Source organism: Danio rerio, chromosome 24 (assembly GCF_049306965.1).
Source record: "Danio rerio strain Tuebingen ecotype United States chromosome 24, GRCz12tu, whole genome shotgun sequence".
Classification (NCBI taxonomy): domain Eukaryota; kingdom Metazoa; phylum Chordata; class Actinopteri; order Cypriniformes; family Danionidae; genus Danio; species Danio rerio.
The window spans coordinates 24821063-24838184 of NC_133199.1; the positions used below are offsets into that span (position 1 = coordinate 24821063).

Genomic DNA, 17122 nt, shown 5'->3' on the forward strand with positions numbered 1-17122 from the left:
CGAACCAATCGTCTGGATCGAGAAAAATAAATATATTTATGCCGTTTTGGAGTCAAACACTTTGGACAACGCTTAAACAAAATTTAGACCTCGTAAAAAACATGATTAAGACTTTTTAACACCTTTTAAGGGTCGTAATTTTCTCATAATTGATTTATCAACTTTTAATACTTTCTAAGACCCTTCGGACAACCTATTTAATTTAATTAAACTAAACCAGCCACGTGTGACCGCTCCCTTAAAACCACAGACAGACGTCCAATTAAATCAATGGACCACCACCACGCTTCATGAAACAGCATTTATGCAAATGGCGTAACAGAGAACAGTTACACAACCTCAATACGACAGCAGTATTGAACACAAAAGAGCTGGTCATCTCTTGGGAAGAATCTGACATTGAAATAAGAAAAATAAAACGCAAGTAAACAATCATATCTTGAGCTAATACCCAGTCAAATTTGACGATTAAATTTTGTTGATAAAATTGTTCAGTCTTCGTGAAAGTCCATTTGTTTGTCATTTTCAATAAGGATTATGGCACCTTCGGTATTAAGAGATTCTAACCATCGCGGAAATACAATAAAATCAAACAGAAAAACAAACCAGAGCAAGTTGCTGCTCTGTACTTTTCCTTATATACCTCTAGTCACTGGTGTGTCTGAATGTGTGTGCATTTAGCATGATTAGACATTAATATTAATGTTTGTCACACACACACACTTGTTGGGAAGCGAAAGCCTTTCAGTTTGTTAACATATGGTGGAAGCTTGGAAGGGTTGGTTTTTCTCAGCACTCTTGAATACTTAGTGTTTTCTGTAAATACATCCTCTGCATCCTGAGAAGTATTTTCGAGGGGCCTAAAACTGACTACAGAGGCTCGAATCGAAACAAACGGTGTCTGTTCTGAACGTAAAGTGCCGATGAAGATGATGCTCGAGTGAAATTGTACTTTTGAAGTATCAAATGGTAAAATGCACAGGATCCAGAACCTGTCTTTTTTTGTCTGTCCAGCAGTCTCAGTGAGTGGCAAGACTCCATCTCCCAGAATTCCAAAGGTGCAAATTGTGTGTAACCCTAAAAGGAGAGGCAGAGCCTGTAATGTTCAGTCATTGTCGGAATGCACGTTCAATGCATGTCAAAAAAGCACTTTCTGACTGGAATCACCATTCAGAAATCGCAGACCAAACCCTTCAAGTCCGTCTTTGAGTTGTCTGGGTCAAATGAGAAGGTCCTTCGTTGGGCGTCCTTCAATCTCACTTTTTTCGGGGGGGGGGGATTTTGGAGACATGCAAACACAGTCACACGGTCAGTCCAGTGTTTGAAATCAGATGAAAAAACAGATCCCTTGTCGGAGTCAATATTGCAGTCACATCAAACAAGCTGTGCTTTCCCAGCTTTCCTCAACTTCATTGCTGGATGCAGTTTTCCTGAATCGGGACTGATGGGATATGCGTGCTTTGAAGGGCTAAATGAAGGAAGTGGGATATTGAAGTCTACTAAATCACATTTTCTGCATGTGGCCATCAATCTGGACTGGGCCAATGACACCAGGGAAGTAGGACAAGAGGGAGGAAATGGGTTGACCGGCAACACACGCTCTTGTAAAATCACACTCTACTTGAAATGTTCGTTTGTTGAATCCTTCGCTCTCTTGGGTCAGGGGGGCGTCTCACACCCTCCAGGGTGGATTGCTTGGAAAAGAAATGGGGGTGAAGGACAGTGTTAAAGTTGGAAACCCTCCATGGGAGCCTCGCACTGCTGGAAGAGGAACTGCTGCTGCTGGAGGTCGACAGCAGGTGCCAGGGACGGATCTTCATCATCGGTGCTGAAGTAGCGCTCGATCAGGTCGAAAGCCTTCTGGTAGATCTCCTGGTTCTCGTGGCCCTGGAGAAACTCCAGCTTGTCTAAGCCTGATAAAAAAAACAAGTGCAAAATGCCCATTGTCATTTCAGGTCAGATTTATTCTATTTTCATTTTAGTTGATGAAAATATTTTTGTTGACAAGAAAGCGCTAAATAATAATAATAAAAAAATATATGTAAAATCATTCAATCATTCTTAATTGCTTTTTTATTCTTCATAAGCTTAATTTGGCAATCTGTTTCGAACTCCTAAACTGTAAAAATTTCTTCAAAAGTGACCCTGAGACCAGCTTATCCTTCAATTTAGCTCAAAGCTAAAAAAAAAAAAAAAAAAAAAAGCTGAAGCTTTTAAACTAACATGAAACCCTAAATTAAAAACTCTTCTGAAATAATGTCATTTTTGACACAGGAAAAAAAGGATGAATTGTTGGGATGTATTGAACACCAAAGAACCAGAGTAACCCCCAAAGAACCAATTACAGGCCTTTTCCTAATTTAATGTCAAACAATAAAAAATCCCATTTGTTATTATTTCTATAACCATATTACAACACATATATATATACATATTAGGGTTGGGCATCTAAGCTATAATGCCGATCCGATACGCATCTCGATACAAAGAATACGATCCGATATATTAGCGATATATTTGTGACATATTGCGATGCAACACGATACGATTCACACCCATATCACGATACGATGCGATATTTCAGCACTAACTAATTAGATCAAGTTTATGAGATGATGTGAAAGAGGATGCTGTGCCATTGAATGAGTTTGATTATTTATTAACCAAGCAAAACCAAGACTTTTTTTACAAACTGGCTTTTCTCTCAGAGCCAGAGTGTCAGTTTACAGCAGAGGGCCATTTTAGAACATATAGCACATATTATTTAAGTATTTTCAAGATAAACAGAATGTATAAGTGCAATATATATTAAAAAAATATGTATATATTTGCACTCTTTCAACATAAATAAAATTAGCATTGCACAACAAGAATTGTGATTTAACTTTTCAACTATGAAAACAAGTTTTACAAAGATATATTTTGCCACTGATTATTCAAAACTTAAGGTGGTGAACTAGCAGTGTTATGCTGCGTTGAAACATCACTGTCACTGTAAACAACAGGCTAATAAAAATATAACAAACCAGCAATCTTCTTGCTGTGAGGTGGTCAAACTACCCACTGTGCCACTGTGACACCCAATTATTTTTATCATTATTATTATTAATATTATTATTATTATAATTAAATAAAAATTAACAGGAGGAGGTGTTTAAAACCTTCGTTCTCCGTGACACTAGGCTGAATATCTGTGCAGATGAACAATGCAATAGCATTCGTTATTGGCGTAGAGCGAGCAGAACTGTTGCGCATGGAAAAAAAAAAACTTTCAATGCTTTTCTCACCACTTTTGGAGCTGGTTGAAGCAGTGCGAAAGCCGGGGATGCAGAAACACTGGAAGATGCTTTCACAACAACACCGTGGCGCCGCTTCAAGTGAGATATCAGATTAGTCATACTGCCCGCGTATTTTACAGATGCGCGGCACATTTTGCAAATTGCATCTGTCCTGTCATGTCGTCCATCCTTAAATCCATAATGTTGCTTGCCATACTTTAGATTTAAAACTCAGTGGGGAATAAAATGTTTGTTTTGCTTCTCGCGCTTTCTGAGGGCGCTCCACTAGCTTCATCCGCACACCTGATACACTGAGTTGTAGTGTGTGCACATCCGCAAATCCGTTGCTAAGGCTTACTTTATGTAGGTCGATTAAATTATGCGCCAAAAACAGGTTGACAACACTTGTTAATAAATAAAAAATACATTCTATATTAAAAATATAAGCTGTATCTCGGAAAAATCGATGCATTTCGCAAAAACCGATGCATCTCGATTTGCTTCCAAAATTTCATTCATCCTCTGCTGCTCAACCGATGCACTCGCATCGTGAACGCGCATGACCGCGTATCGATACATATCGGTTAATCTTCCCATCCCTAATACATATGTATAATACTTTATAAAATTGTTCTAACTTTACTGTTACTTAACAATTATTACGATTATCTGATGTAATCTACTATGAAACAGTGAATTATCAATTCATTCATTCTAAAATTATTCACAGGGCATATTTAACTGCATTCACCATATCACTGATTTATCATCACATCCTTATTGTAAGTTTTGTAAACCAGGATGCACAGAGACTCTGTTACATAATCCTGCTCAGTAATTGTTGAATAACAATTCTCAATTTCCCCTAATCACAAAGAACCGGATATTCTGGTTAGCTGCTTCAACTGCTACAAACAAACTGATAGTACAGAGAAGGAAATGTCCCTCACAACTTCTCTTTTAAGCACTGATTATTATTACCACTGTCATCAGGGGTAGTAGTTAAAAATAAATATATTCTTCTGGTTACTGTAGTGTTTTACATTTTATTAATAATAAAAAAACTAAATTGCAAAAAAATGAATCGCTCAGGCCTACTATTAAATGTACTCTATAAAGTATGGCATTATACACAACAAAACTCAAGTATACTTTGGTAAAGTAAACACTGTATCAGGATTGAGAGCACAAAAGGTTTGAGAGCCAATATTTTTGACCAAAGTAATATTACAGTATAATATTAGAGATTTTGAACTAAACCACTACGGACAGAAGCATCTCGCTATATTTTTGTTTGGAAAGCATGGCCATGTCCACTATCTCAAAGTCATACATTTTAAGTGTATTAAGGGTTTTGTTTATAATTTAGACAAGTGCCGGTCAGGATACTTTACTATGTGGTTTAGTTATATAATATATATATATATATAATAATATATATATATATATATATATATATATATATATATATATATATATATATATATATATATATATATATATATATTCAGCTTTCATGCGATGAATAAATCTTAATTTTAAGACAATTAACACTTATAACTGGTTTTGTGTTGTCCTGGGTCACAAATGGGGTAGTGAACATACCATATGCCTCCTCGATGAGGGCGCAGTAGGGGTTGATACCTCCTCCTCTTTTAGCTTCCAGCTCACCCAGTCGCAGGATGTTCTCCAAGCCATTTAGTGCCACCTGTACAATCTTTGAGTCCATCAGCGTCAGGAGGTCACATAAGGGCTTAATGCACCCAAGCTCAACAAGATGCCTGGGGAGAACAGCGAAGCATTGAAATCTACAGTCGCCTTCTTTGCTGGTGGAGAAAGTGATTAGATTAGAAGTAGCCAGGTTTAACTGGTGTTCTGCATCACCTGATTTGTTCTGCGGATCCTCCAGATGTGGCATTCGTGATTGCCCATGCTGCCTCCTTCCTAGTACGAAACTCAGCTACTTGCAGAATACTTATTAATGGGGGGAACAAGTCTGCGTCAATCACCATCTACAGGTTACAGAGACCAAAAGAAAGAGTGGGAGAGAAAAACAAACATTTTTAGACATGAAGACTGTTTGAGTAGTTGCAAAACAGGGAGAGGAAATTGTTACAATAATGCATTTTATGCTTAAAGTATGTGCAATACTTATTTAGATATACTTTGCAGTGTCCTTTCCGATTACACTTTACTTGAAGGGGTCTGTCATTAAACCTTTATAATCATGACATGACACGGACATGAATCATGACATGAAATCATTAATTGATTTCCCTTAATTATCAGTGGTTACCACAGCGGAATGAAGTGCCAACTATTCCAGCATATGTTTTACGCAGTGGATGCTCTTCCAGTGGTAACAACAGTACAGGAAAAGACATGACACACCTGAATATGATTTTTTGCATGCTTATAACAGCCATCATTAAGTGTCATCACTCAGTTAAGACATTTTAAATGCAAAGATGACATTGTTTGTTATGAAAACATGACATAAATAGATTTTACTTTTTTCAACTTGTTTTTGTCTTTGTAATGACAACTGAACATCATCAAGACCACAAAATGTGTCATAAATCTGTTATAAACATGATTGTCACGAAGCCATTATAAATACGAATATCATAACACCATTATTCATATATTTATTGACCTCAACTACAGTCGCACAAGCTAAATATGTCATTAAATATAAAGAGAGAGTAATAGAGTAATAACACTTTTAATAAGACGGGTTAATGACAAACACAGATTGTTCCACTGAAAATGTAATCAGAAAACTTTTCATGACAATAATAATAAAGCCTTATGACAATCATGTTTATTACAGATTTATGACAAGTAATGCTGTCTTGGTAATGTCAAGTTGTCATGATAAAGATGAAGACTGGTTGTTAAGTATTTATGTCAAGTAATAATGTCATCTTTGCATTTAAAATGACATTATTGAGCAAATGACACTTAATAACAGTTGTCACGTCATGATTAAAAAGGTTTCACGACAGTCTTATGAACACTCTTAGTAAAGTGTTACTCAATGTCGAACCGAATATTTATCAGTAATACAGATCTCCAGCTTTGAACCAGTCAAAGGCAGACAGACAGCATGTATACGATTGTGTGTGTGTGTGTGCATGAATGATACGGGCATAATTAATAGCTCATAGTAACATATGTTAGCTACATCTAATATTTCGAAGCATATTGATCAAAACTGACTGAAATTTCTTGTGCATTAAACAAATGTATTAAATAACTTTCAGCCAATCGGAATCAATGATTTTAACAGACCATGGATTAGGCAAGTTATTGTATAACAATGGTTTTTCTGTAGACAATTGAAAAAAATATATGGCTTAAAAAAAAAAAAAAAAAAATCAAAGGGGGGCTAATAATTATGACTAACTGAATATTGTTGTTAATAACTTAGTACAGTATTGGGTAATTTGTTTATATTACTACAGAAGTTATTGTTATATTATAACAGCAACCATAAAATGAACAAAATGTGTTTATGCAAGCACTTTACTATAGAATGATTAAAAATCACTGTAGAATTTATAAGTCTATTAGTACTTAATAATCCTATTACTAAAGTGTTTGCCAAAACATGTAGAAATGCCCCTGTAAACAACAGGTCAACAAACAAGAAGTTTATATTTGATGAGGTACATTTTAGAGTTTTGACATTCAGTACCTGTATTTGTGCACGATTGCCAGCTGTGATATTGGAGATGGTCCAACATGCTTCTTTCTTAATGGACTCTTTGGGGCTACTCAGCAAGTGAAGAAGACTTTGCAGGGCAGAGCAGTTAAGAATCACCTGCTCATGAGAAAACAATCAATGTAACATCTGAAAACATACAATCTACACAGATGACATACAAAACATACAGCTGAAGATTAAAAAAAATAATAATTACCTGAGTCTGTAGGTCATCTCCTGTCACTATGTTCCCCACGGCTCTTAGAGCAGGAGACACCACCTTATATTCTGCATGTCTGGAACACATACAAATCTCATTTTAAAAACTGATGATTTTTTTTTATGCAACATGAAGTAAAAACAAAAAAATGCAAAAACAAAAAGCCCTAATAAAAAAGTAAAGGCAATTGTGTGTGATGTCATAAGGGTTGCCAGGTCTAGAGTTTTCCCACAGAACTGGGCTACTTTTAACTGCAGGTTGTTTTTATTTTGTTTTAAATATTTAACATTCATTAAATTGATATGGTTTCATTAAAATATTTTACTCTTAACAAACTGATATTTTATCACTGATAAAAACTGTGTTAAGATGATGAAACACTATGGACACCAGAGGAGACTCCATTAGCAGCTGTTCTCATTTCCATGGTAACAAATCTGCACGACTATTCCAGATTGCTGCTAATATACAGAAATCTACAGAGGAAAGTCTGCCAATTTGCCATTTCATTAATACGTTTAGTTTTGATCTTTAAAAAAATTTAATTAATAATTATTTTCACAATCTTAGAAATCCCTTCTGACAGAGTTGCATTACATTTTCACCTGGACGGAACACAGCAGTCATACAAACGACATAATGCTAGCTGTGCACAGTGTGCAGTCAATCATAAAGTAAGATTATTTCTAAATACTAATATACAAAGAAGAAACCTTTTACAGTATAACACGTATAGTGATGCAAAATAAGTATCTTGCAAATGGACAGTGCTTTATTTCCAGTTTTTGGTATTATTGGGCTATTTCGAAAAAATCTAATTTTCTGGGGATCATTTCCCCAGTTCAGTCCACTGAGGTTAAACCTAACTGGAAGGTCAAATTGTGGAGCTGATCCAAACATATCTTACATTATATAACTAATATCAGATAACTTATTAAATGTGGCTTTCTCGCTGTTTTGTTTTTTGTTAATGTTTTTTTTGCTAATTAGAGGAAACTGGTATGGACATACATGATGTAAAGTATAATGCTGATCAGGGTTTTTCAAGCTTCTTAAAATGAAAAAACTTTGTAATGAGTTTATCAGGGGCTTAAGCTATTCATCATTCTTCCTATCTGTTTTGATGTCTTACAGCAGCAGCTCCACTAGTCTGCGACAGACTCCTGAGTCAATAACAGCCTGGATCTTCTCATTGGGACCATCAGACAGATAAGAAAGAGCCCAGCATGCATCAGCCAGAATATCAGTATCATTCACAAACAGCAGCCAGGACAGAACACTGAGACACGGTGACACCTGCATAAAAAAAACAAATACAACTTAGATTGCACTTTAAGGTTAAGAGTGTGGATATTTTTTTATAAAATAAGTAAATAAATATCTGAATTTATTTTTGTTCATTGTAGTTTAATTCATGGCACTGCATCAAACAAAATATAAAAGTTTTGGTTCCATACTTTAAAAAATAATGATTAAGCATAATTATTGATAACATGTTTCAGTAATCACAACACCCTCAAGCAACACCATGAATAGGAGTTAACAATGGCCATTTTATTTACTTGTCTGTCATTTAGCAGCAGGCACTTCTCATCTATCATGCCCTCCTTATTCACATCTAATCATCTGGCAGATAATAAATTTTAAGAAATGTTTCACTGTTTTGTACAAAAACAATAATTAAGTTGCATAAACTCTACAGACAAGCTTCTAGTTGTTAATAATTGATGTGCTTTTGGTTAAATGTTTCTAGCTACAGATGTAATGCAACTGTTGTTTGTGTGTTATCCTTTCCTAACAAGATGCTCAACCACTGTCAATGCCAATATAAACCAATACACACTACTGTTCATAAGTTTAGGGATAGTATGATCCATTTATTTAAAATTATATAAAAATACATTGAAATTGTCTAACAGTTTTGTTACATTTGTGTTAGAATAAAATAATTGTTTTGCTTTTAATGTTTTAAATCGAATTTTTTATATTTATAACAATGCTACATTTTCAGCAGCCATTATTCCACTTTGCAATGTCACGTGATCTTTCAGAAATCAATAATATATGTTGACATAATGTTGAACGAATATTCTCACTGTTGAAAACAATGCTGCTTAATATTTTTGTGGAAACCATGATATATTATTTAAGTAACATTTATTTTAAATTTGCAAACTACTTGTGCATTGTTTAAAAAAATGTATTGTACAGATCTATTAAGATCAAAACAAGACTTTTACCTTGGCAAAATCCGGTGGTGGATTTTTCCCTCTGCACAGGTTAGACAGAGCCCAGACTGCGTTTCTCATCATAGTCAGGCGATTTTGTTTGGCCAATAACCTGCAATAAAAATCAGCACAATCAGAACAGCCATTCAAAGATATGGGTGCTCTAAAAAAAAGATAGTATCACTTACTGTACTAGAGAGGGCAAAATATTGCAGTCCAGAACATAGTCCCTGCATTCAGTGCTGTCACCGGCGATATTACCTAAAGCCCACACTGCCTGCAAAGAAAAACACAATCACAAACTTACATAGGTCCTATGAATTCTCAATATACAAAAAAGCTTGGAACAGACTGAACATTTCATTTGCAGCTAAATATTTTATTTTTATTAATTTTAAAGTATAAATGCAGTGATGATTTTCTAAAACGAATTAAGTTGAATTCAAGTTTATTTGTATAGTCAGGGTTCATACACATTTTAACTACTAAAATTCCAGGACTTTTCCATGAAGTTTCCAAAACATTCAGGTAAATATTTATGACCTACTGTCATGAAATACACATGGTAAATAAGACAAAACACACATTCAAATTTATTACACCATATCAAGAAATGTGTGACAATCTATGTAATATGTTTATTTTTATATTAGTGAAACAGTTTTTAGAAAATATCTTGATGTCTGTATGAAAATTATCTTTTGGAGAAATCTCCGTGATTTTTCCAAAACATTTTGGGTTTATTAATTTTCCTGGACCTGGAAAATGACCTGACAAAATTCCATGACTTTTCCAGGTTTTCCAGGATCGTATGGACACTGTATAGTGCTTTTCACAATAATCATTATTTCAAAGCAGCATTACAAAAGGTGTATGTTATTGCATAATAATCAAAATCAGAAAAGTTAAGGTTAATAGTTACCATAACTTTATTAGTTGCTGATTACTTAAATTAACTAGTAACTAAAAACTTTTAACAGAAATAAGATATGCTTATATATAAGCATAATTAACCTGCAGTTATATAGTATATAGTAAATGAATAAATTGCTTTTGTCTCCTACAGATGAATCACGACTAGGTTTACTTTTTAGGATTTTATTGTAACATGTTTGAGTATTTCGGGCTTGTATGTAAAAACCTAGGGCTGGGTGATTAAAGAAAGATTTAATGCGCATTTTGTCAGTAAAGCTGCTTCTGCAAAACTTCCAGGACGATTTCTTTCAGATGGAGCAGCATTCCCTACACCAAGTTGTAGTTTATTGACAAGAAATTGAATAAACCTTATAAAAATGACATTAAGATAATCGTTCTGCTGTTTGTGTAGCTTCTCGGTGAACTACAGCTCTGTATAGAGCGGCACAGAAAAATTCTATATATAATAATGCCTTTTATTGTACTCCAAATACACTTTATAACAGTCGAGTGTTTGAAATAAATTCTTTTGTGAGATGATTTCATAGTCGTGTGTTAATTAGTCATGCTGATTCAAAGCAGTTAAATCTTTAGGCTAAAATGAAAACCTATGAGAATTTTCTGGTTTCTTCATCGGGGGGTGTTTGGAGAATCTGTGAGAGCGCCCTTATAAGATATGCAATTTAATTTCATTTAATTGCCCAGCCCTATAAAGTCCCTTGTAAATGTCTATAGTATGAGATGCTTACTTGCTCCTGTACATCTTCAAAATCTGAGCTGAGCATCTCAATGAAAATGGGCACTGCCCCAGCCTGGATGACCACACGCGTCTGGTGGGATGTTCCTGAGGCGATGTTAGTCAGAACCCACGCTGCTTCAAACTGCACACAAAGACAAGACGTCTGTCACCATTCTGCACAAAAATGTTCACTAATGCACCATTCAAGAGCTGATGGGATTAAATAAAGATTCAGAGAAGACTTGCAGAATATACACATTCCAGGAGTGTGAGCATGTGCTGGGAGAGACTCATGCTGGATGACTCACTGGCTCACTGCTGCGACTTGGGGTTTTCAGTCTAGCAGGTTTTTTTTTTTTTCAATTTGTGAAACAAATCTTGATTTGATTCAGTGAATATAGATTTCACAATCAGCAAACACTATTTCAGATACATGTAATAAGAATTATGAAATATAGCAGGGCATTTTCAAAAATAGTAGGCCCCTTCATAATGAACATATAAACACGGAGATTCTAAATAGATCAAATAAATTCTACATAAATTTAAAGATATGAAACCTCCCCTTCTCATCAGCAATGAGTTTTTGACTTTTTTTACATGCTCTTGGAATGAAAACGATTCAGTTCACAAAACAAAAGTCAGAACAGTTCCAAAAGAGTTTTTATTTTCTTTCTTAGGCTGCTGTCTTTTTAATACCTTACATAAATAATGTGTCTTTCTCTCTTGATGCAACATACTGTTTTAATATTTCCAAAGAAAAGAAATATATAAAATCTCTTGGGATTTTAATATTCCTTAAATATCCATCACCTGTAGTGTGCAGTTCTCTCTTCTTTTCAGGAACTCAACAAATCGCTCCACGACACCAGGGGTGGCAATAACCTCATCAATAGGGGGATTAGGCTCTAATGGAGGGTTACAAAGACAGAATTAGCATAATTTAGCACTAATTTGATTATGTAAATGCTTGATTTTTAGTCTTTGGGGTATTTCACCTTTAGATAAGAGCTTTCTGAAGCGCTGTGTTCCTATGAGCTGTTGTTCTGGAGAGCTGGAGAAGATCATCTGTATCATGTCTTCAGAAATAACACTTCCCTTTAACGATGGAAAAACAAAAAAAGGCAATTAATTTTTCATCAGTAAGTAAAAAGCTAAGACTAGCCTTCATTTTTGCTGTACTACCGTGATTTGGTCCATATTGTTGGCCTGTGATTCCAGGTATCCGCTGTCAGACATCCCATCATCTTCCAGTGCTCCATCCTCCTCCACTGTGGCCACATTTCTGCGCTTGAACAGCTATAAGAACGTTCAAATTTGTCAAAGTTGAAACTTTATCCCCAAAGCTTCTCTTAAGAGTGCACTTTACTTGCAATTTTATTTAAATATATTTTATTTTTCAATATATATTTTATTTTTTTATTTACAATCAAGCACTCATGCATCTTCACGACTCTTCAAAATGAAAGCTTCAATTGATGAAATTGAAACAGAAATATTGTTGTCCAGTAGAATGTACTTTTCTAATAATAATAATAATAATAATAATAAAATATTTAAAAACATTAAATATGACAAAAATATGATACAATATGATTTTATGCTAGCCCAGTAATAGTTAATAGTGAATATAATACTTTACACTATATACAATACACTTTTATAAATTTTAATCAAACAAATTCAGATTGGTGAGAAACTTTTTTTCAAAAAGACAAAAATTTCTTTTCATTATATTGTCTCAAAGTTCATTCCATCCTTCCTATAAATTTAAGGCTAGTTTAATAATATCTTTATTAGTAAAACCACAAGAGTCAAATAAAACAGAAAAACAAGTCACTCTTATCTCCACTTGACTTACTTGTTCATCTTTCTTTTGTTTTCGAAGTTGCAGGCCTTCTTCCTCCCTCCTCCTCCTCATCTCATCTGTGTTGAGCGATTTGTTTTTATAGCTTTTGAGACGTGCATTGTCCTTCCCTTGACTCATGATGTTGTCTGCTGTAAAGAGACGATCAAAGCAAGATGAGCACAATAGAAAAATCATCAAGACTTATTAAAATACTTGCTTGATCTCTGCTAGATCACAGACCTCTTGAAAAGATCATTTAATGTCACTTGTTTCCATAGGCAGTGGAGACACACATACACACAAATTTTTACATCCTGCATTAGTGACAAAACTAATCTGACAGCAACCTTACTGAAAGGTCCTGTTATGACATTTTAATATACCTTGTTAAATAACATTGAGAAAAGTAAACATTTTAAGAGAAACCTATCCAGAGATTAACTATTCACAATTAGGAACATAAGATGCATTTAGAAAATAAATACATTGAATTTTCTTTTAATTTCATTTCAAGTTTTTAGCTTTTTCTTCACATTACTTTTATATTATTCACAATTAAATATATATATATATATATATATATATATATATATATATATATATATATATATATATATATATATATATATGCACAATATTGGAAAAATCTAACAATGCAATATTTTTTTGATTTTGCCATATAAATGAAATTTTCCCAGATGACTTAATATCTTTATTTTTGTCAAGAATTTATAATGTTAGATCGATTGGGATGATTCTGTAGTGGGAGAGCATATAAACAGTTTCTGTATAAACAATTTCTGTATTTGCATGTGCTGTGTTGTGAGTATTAATGATGAATTAATTTTTACTATTTGCATCCCTATAAAATCAAATAAACAATCTTTACATTTTTAGGGTACCTACCCAGACACATTTTTGTTGTGGTCTGTGCTATTTGCAGTGCATTTCTGTATATGCACTTGTGAGTATTTTTATTCATAACAATCTATTAATACAATCAACAAACTTCAATAAAAATAATCGTAGTTAAGGTCACAAATTGTGCAATTTCTTATAGCTGAATGCTTTTGAAGACATTATACAATCACAGGCATAAACAAAACATGTGCAAATGATACATTTTAATACAAACTACAACAACATTGCATATCCTGCGATATGACTATTGCGAATGATCACATTGCAATATTGATCGAAACGATATATTGTGCAGCCCTAATACTAACATTATTCTATTTTAAATTATTACAATTGTCTTGCTGATAAATCTGTAAAAAAGAAAGAAAAAAGTTTGAAATGTAAATGAATTATTATTTTTTGCTTCACTGTAATCCTTAAATTGGGTTTTATTATGTCATTGAAAGATGCCCACAAAACCTTTTATTTCTAAATTTTATGCTAATATGGTGAAATCTGACAAACATACTTTATCAACAGAGTGATAAAATAAGACATTCAAAATCCCTTTTGCATATGCCAATAATATGAAACAAAAATTAACCAGTGCTCAAAATTGTATGTTTAAATTTAAGTACATCAGCCCATTTTGAGTTCGACAGGACCTTGCTTTAATATGAAACCTGAACATTTCAGACACCTAATGGATCATAAAACAATTAACAATATTGAGGAAGTATGGTGATATGTATTAATTATTATTCACTGGTTTAGCTATTTCTACCCTGTTCAACAGTGGTGCTTTGGCCCAATATCTTCAAACTATTTATGTTTCTTATTTATTAGTAGTAGTTGTGGCAATGTTTTCTATTTTAGGACTGCACTGTTATCCTTACATACAGTCTTCTAATACATCGTCAAAAGACTACTGCTTTAAATGTGTCTGACATGATTTCTGGCATGTAAACAGTTTGGTGTCTTCTTTAAATCATGGTAAAAATGTTTGTTAAGACTTTTTTTTTCTAAACTATATATATTTTTTCTATTTATAAATTTAGTCTATGATTTTATTTTGTTTGTTTATCAGACGGTTTTCAACATGTCAGGCAAATTTCTAAATGCTTTGACACTATTTTTGATAAAAATATTTCATAAAAGATAAGGATTAAACGCAAAGCTTGAGCTAAACAACCACCACGGACGATAACATTTATTATTTATTTATCTCTAGCCAGTGTACCTGTGACATTTAGTCTCAAACTACTAAAAACAATATAAAACAGAGGCTGCATGGATCTGTCAGTGTGTTTTGGGCAGTGGTGCTAGAGCCCGCAGTGAAGAGGATCGACCCATCAAACCATCCACACCTAAAAACAGCCGCCAAACGCACCAATCTCACCGATCATCGCATCACAGAAGCGGAAACGATCGATTCAAGTTAACAAAATGTCATTTTTGCTCCACACGAGCTAGTGATCATCGACTGAAGAGCAGGTTTGTTAGTAATATCGTCTTAACAGCGGACTCGCCTCCCCCTCCCAGATCTGCGCAGCAGCCTCTGTTAGCTTATCTGCTAACCCAGCCAACAAGGTTGTCCGACTAACGCCTTTTATCTGTGTTTTAACATTATAATCTTTTGAATTTGACATCATGTAGACGGAATAAAACCAGACAGACACAAGTTATCCACACTGGCGTACTGACCTGTCAAAACGGCCTCGTTTATCCCTGCGTCGTTTAAGCTGCAACCGTTCAGCCTCCGCCGGTATAGTGACACTGCACATGCGCATTGTGAGAGGACATCGTGTGCGAAGCGCATGTCTGCTTCTCGGTGTTGCCAGTTCTGTGTAACGAACAGTGTTGCCATCTCCGCGCTTTATAAGTAAACATTATAAGCTTATATACATATATTTAAAAACAAATACATAGCTTATAATAAATTATCTATGTAGATACCTTTTATATCACATAACTCATTTTGTAGCATTCATACAAATCATAAAGCATATGCCAAAATAATTGGCAGTTCATTTCGCTGTGGTGACTCCTGATAAATCTATTATTATTATTATTTTTATGATTATTAATAATAATAATAATTGCTTTCGCCTCACAGCAAGAAGGTTGCTGGGTCGCTGGTTCAAGCCTCAGCTTGGTCAGTTGGTGTTTCTGTGTGGAGTTTGCATGTTCTCCCTGCGTTTGCGTGGGTTTCCTCTAGGTGCTCCAGTTTCCTCCACAGTCCAAAGACATGCGGTACAGGTGAATTTGGTAGGTTAAGTTGTCCGCAGTGTATGAGTGTGTGTGTGTGTGAATGAGTGTGAGTATGTTTTTTTTTAAGCCAGAAAGAAAATGAATGGATAAATGAATGAAAATAATAATAATATTTTATTATTATTATTAAGTACATTTATTTATTCATATGAACGTCATTTTTATCTATTTATTTTGTATAGGCCAATCATATATAATTTAAATTGAATATCTACATCTCATCTTACTTATTTGTTTACTCAGTTGTTTTACACAGTGGATGGCTGTATGCCTTTCCAGCTGCAACTTAGCACTGAAAGTACAACACTCAATGCTGGGAAACAACCACAGACTCTCCCATTCACACACATTTAGCCAATTTAGTTGATTCAGTTTGCCTATAACTTCACCTACATCTTTGGACTGTGGGGGAAACCGGAGCACCTGGGGAAAACTCGAGCAAACACAGAAATAGCCACACAGAAATAGCAACTCAAACAAGCAACCTTCTTGTGGTGAGGCAACCATGCTAGCCTCAGCCAATGTGCCATGGCTGAATGAATTGTTATCATATACACATTCATTCGTTTTCTTTTCAGCTTAGTCTCTTTCTTAATCAGGGTCACCACAGCAGAATAAACTGCCAACTTACGCAGCAATATGCCAACACAGAAATGCCAACTGACCTCGAACCTTCTTGCTGTGAGGTGACATCGCTACCCACTGCGCCTCCATCATATACACATATGTATTTTTATTATTTGTATAAAGAAATATATGTGAACAGTAATTTATAAATACAGTAAATCCTTTTGTTCATGTATTATCATCATATCACTTTTCCTTTATTCTTACATAATCACTCCTTTTGTAAAATTATTTAACAATGTTGGTTTATTACTCTCTTTTTGTTTTTATTGAGTCACTTTGAATGTTGTTTTTGTATTTTTGTATAAGTGTTTTTGTAGGCATGTTTTTCCATCAAAATCTGGCAACATTTAATCTTTTCATCCGCACCATATGATGCTTTCAGT

The 17122-nt window shown here is 34.3% G+C and overlaps 1 protein-coding gene across 1 annotated transcript; it reads right to left on the reverse strand.

Annotated features, from left to right (window-relative positions):
- Positions 1–287: 287 nt before the first annotated feature.
- On the reverse strand, positions 288–15877 carry kpna1 (karyopherin alpha 1 (importin alpha 5)). Its single transcript, XM_696267.10, has 14 exons — positions 15543–15877; positions 12951–13087; positions 12275–12388; positions 12088–12187; positions 11903–11997; positions 11100–11231; positions 9624–9712; positions 9448–9547; positions 8340–8503; positions 7205–7283; positions 6979–7104; positions 5163–5290; positions 4884–5059; positions 288–1913 (listed from the first exon to the last, which is right to left on the reverse strand). Exons 1-14 carry the CDS (start codon positions 15703–15705, stop codon positions 1726–1728), a joined length of 1791 nt encoding a protein of 596 aa, XP_701359.6. The 5' UTR covers positions 15706–15877; the 3' UTR covers positions 288–1725.
- Between the last annotated feature and the right edge of the window lie 1245 nt (positions 15878–17122).

Excerpts from the sequence above, each read along its gene's own strand:
- kpna1 (XM_696267.10), bottom strand. The coding sequence starts at position 15,705 with ATGGCAACACTGTTCGTTACACAGAACTGGCAACACCGAGAAGCAGAC. Across the intron at positions 11,998-12,087 it reads CAGAAAGCTCTTATCTAAAG|AGCCTAATCCCCCTATTGAT; the intron begins GTGAAATACCCC and ends ACCCTCCATTAG. Across the intron at positions 11,232-11,902 it reads GAGAGAACTGCACACTACAG|TTTGAAGCAGCGTGGGTTCT; the intron begins GTGATGGATATT and ends CTTTGTGTGCAG.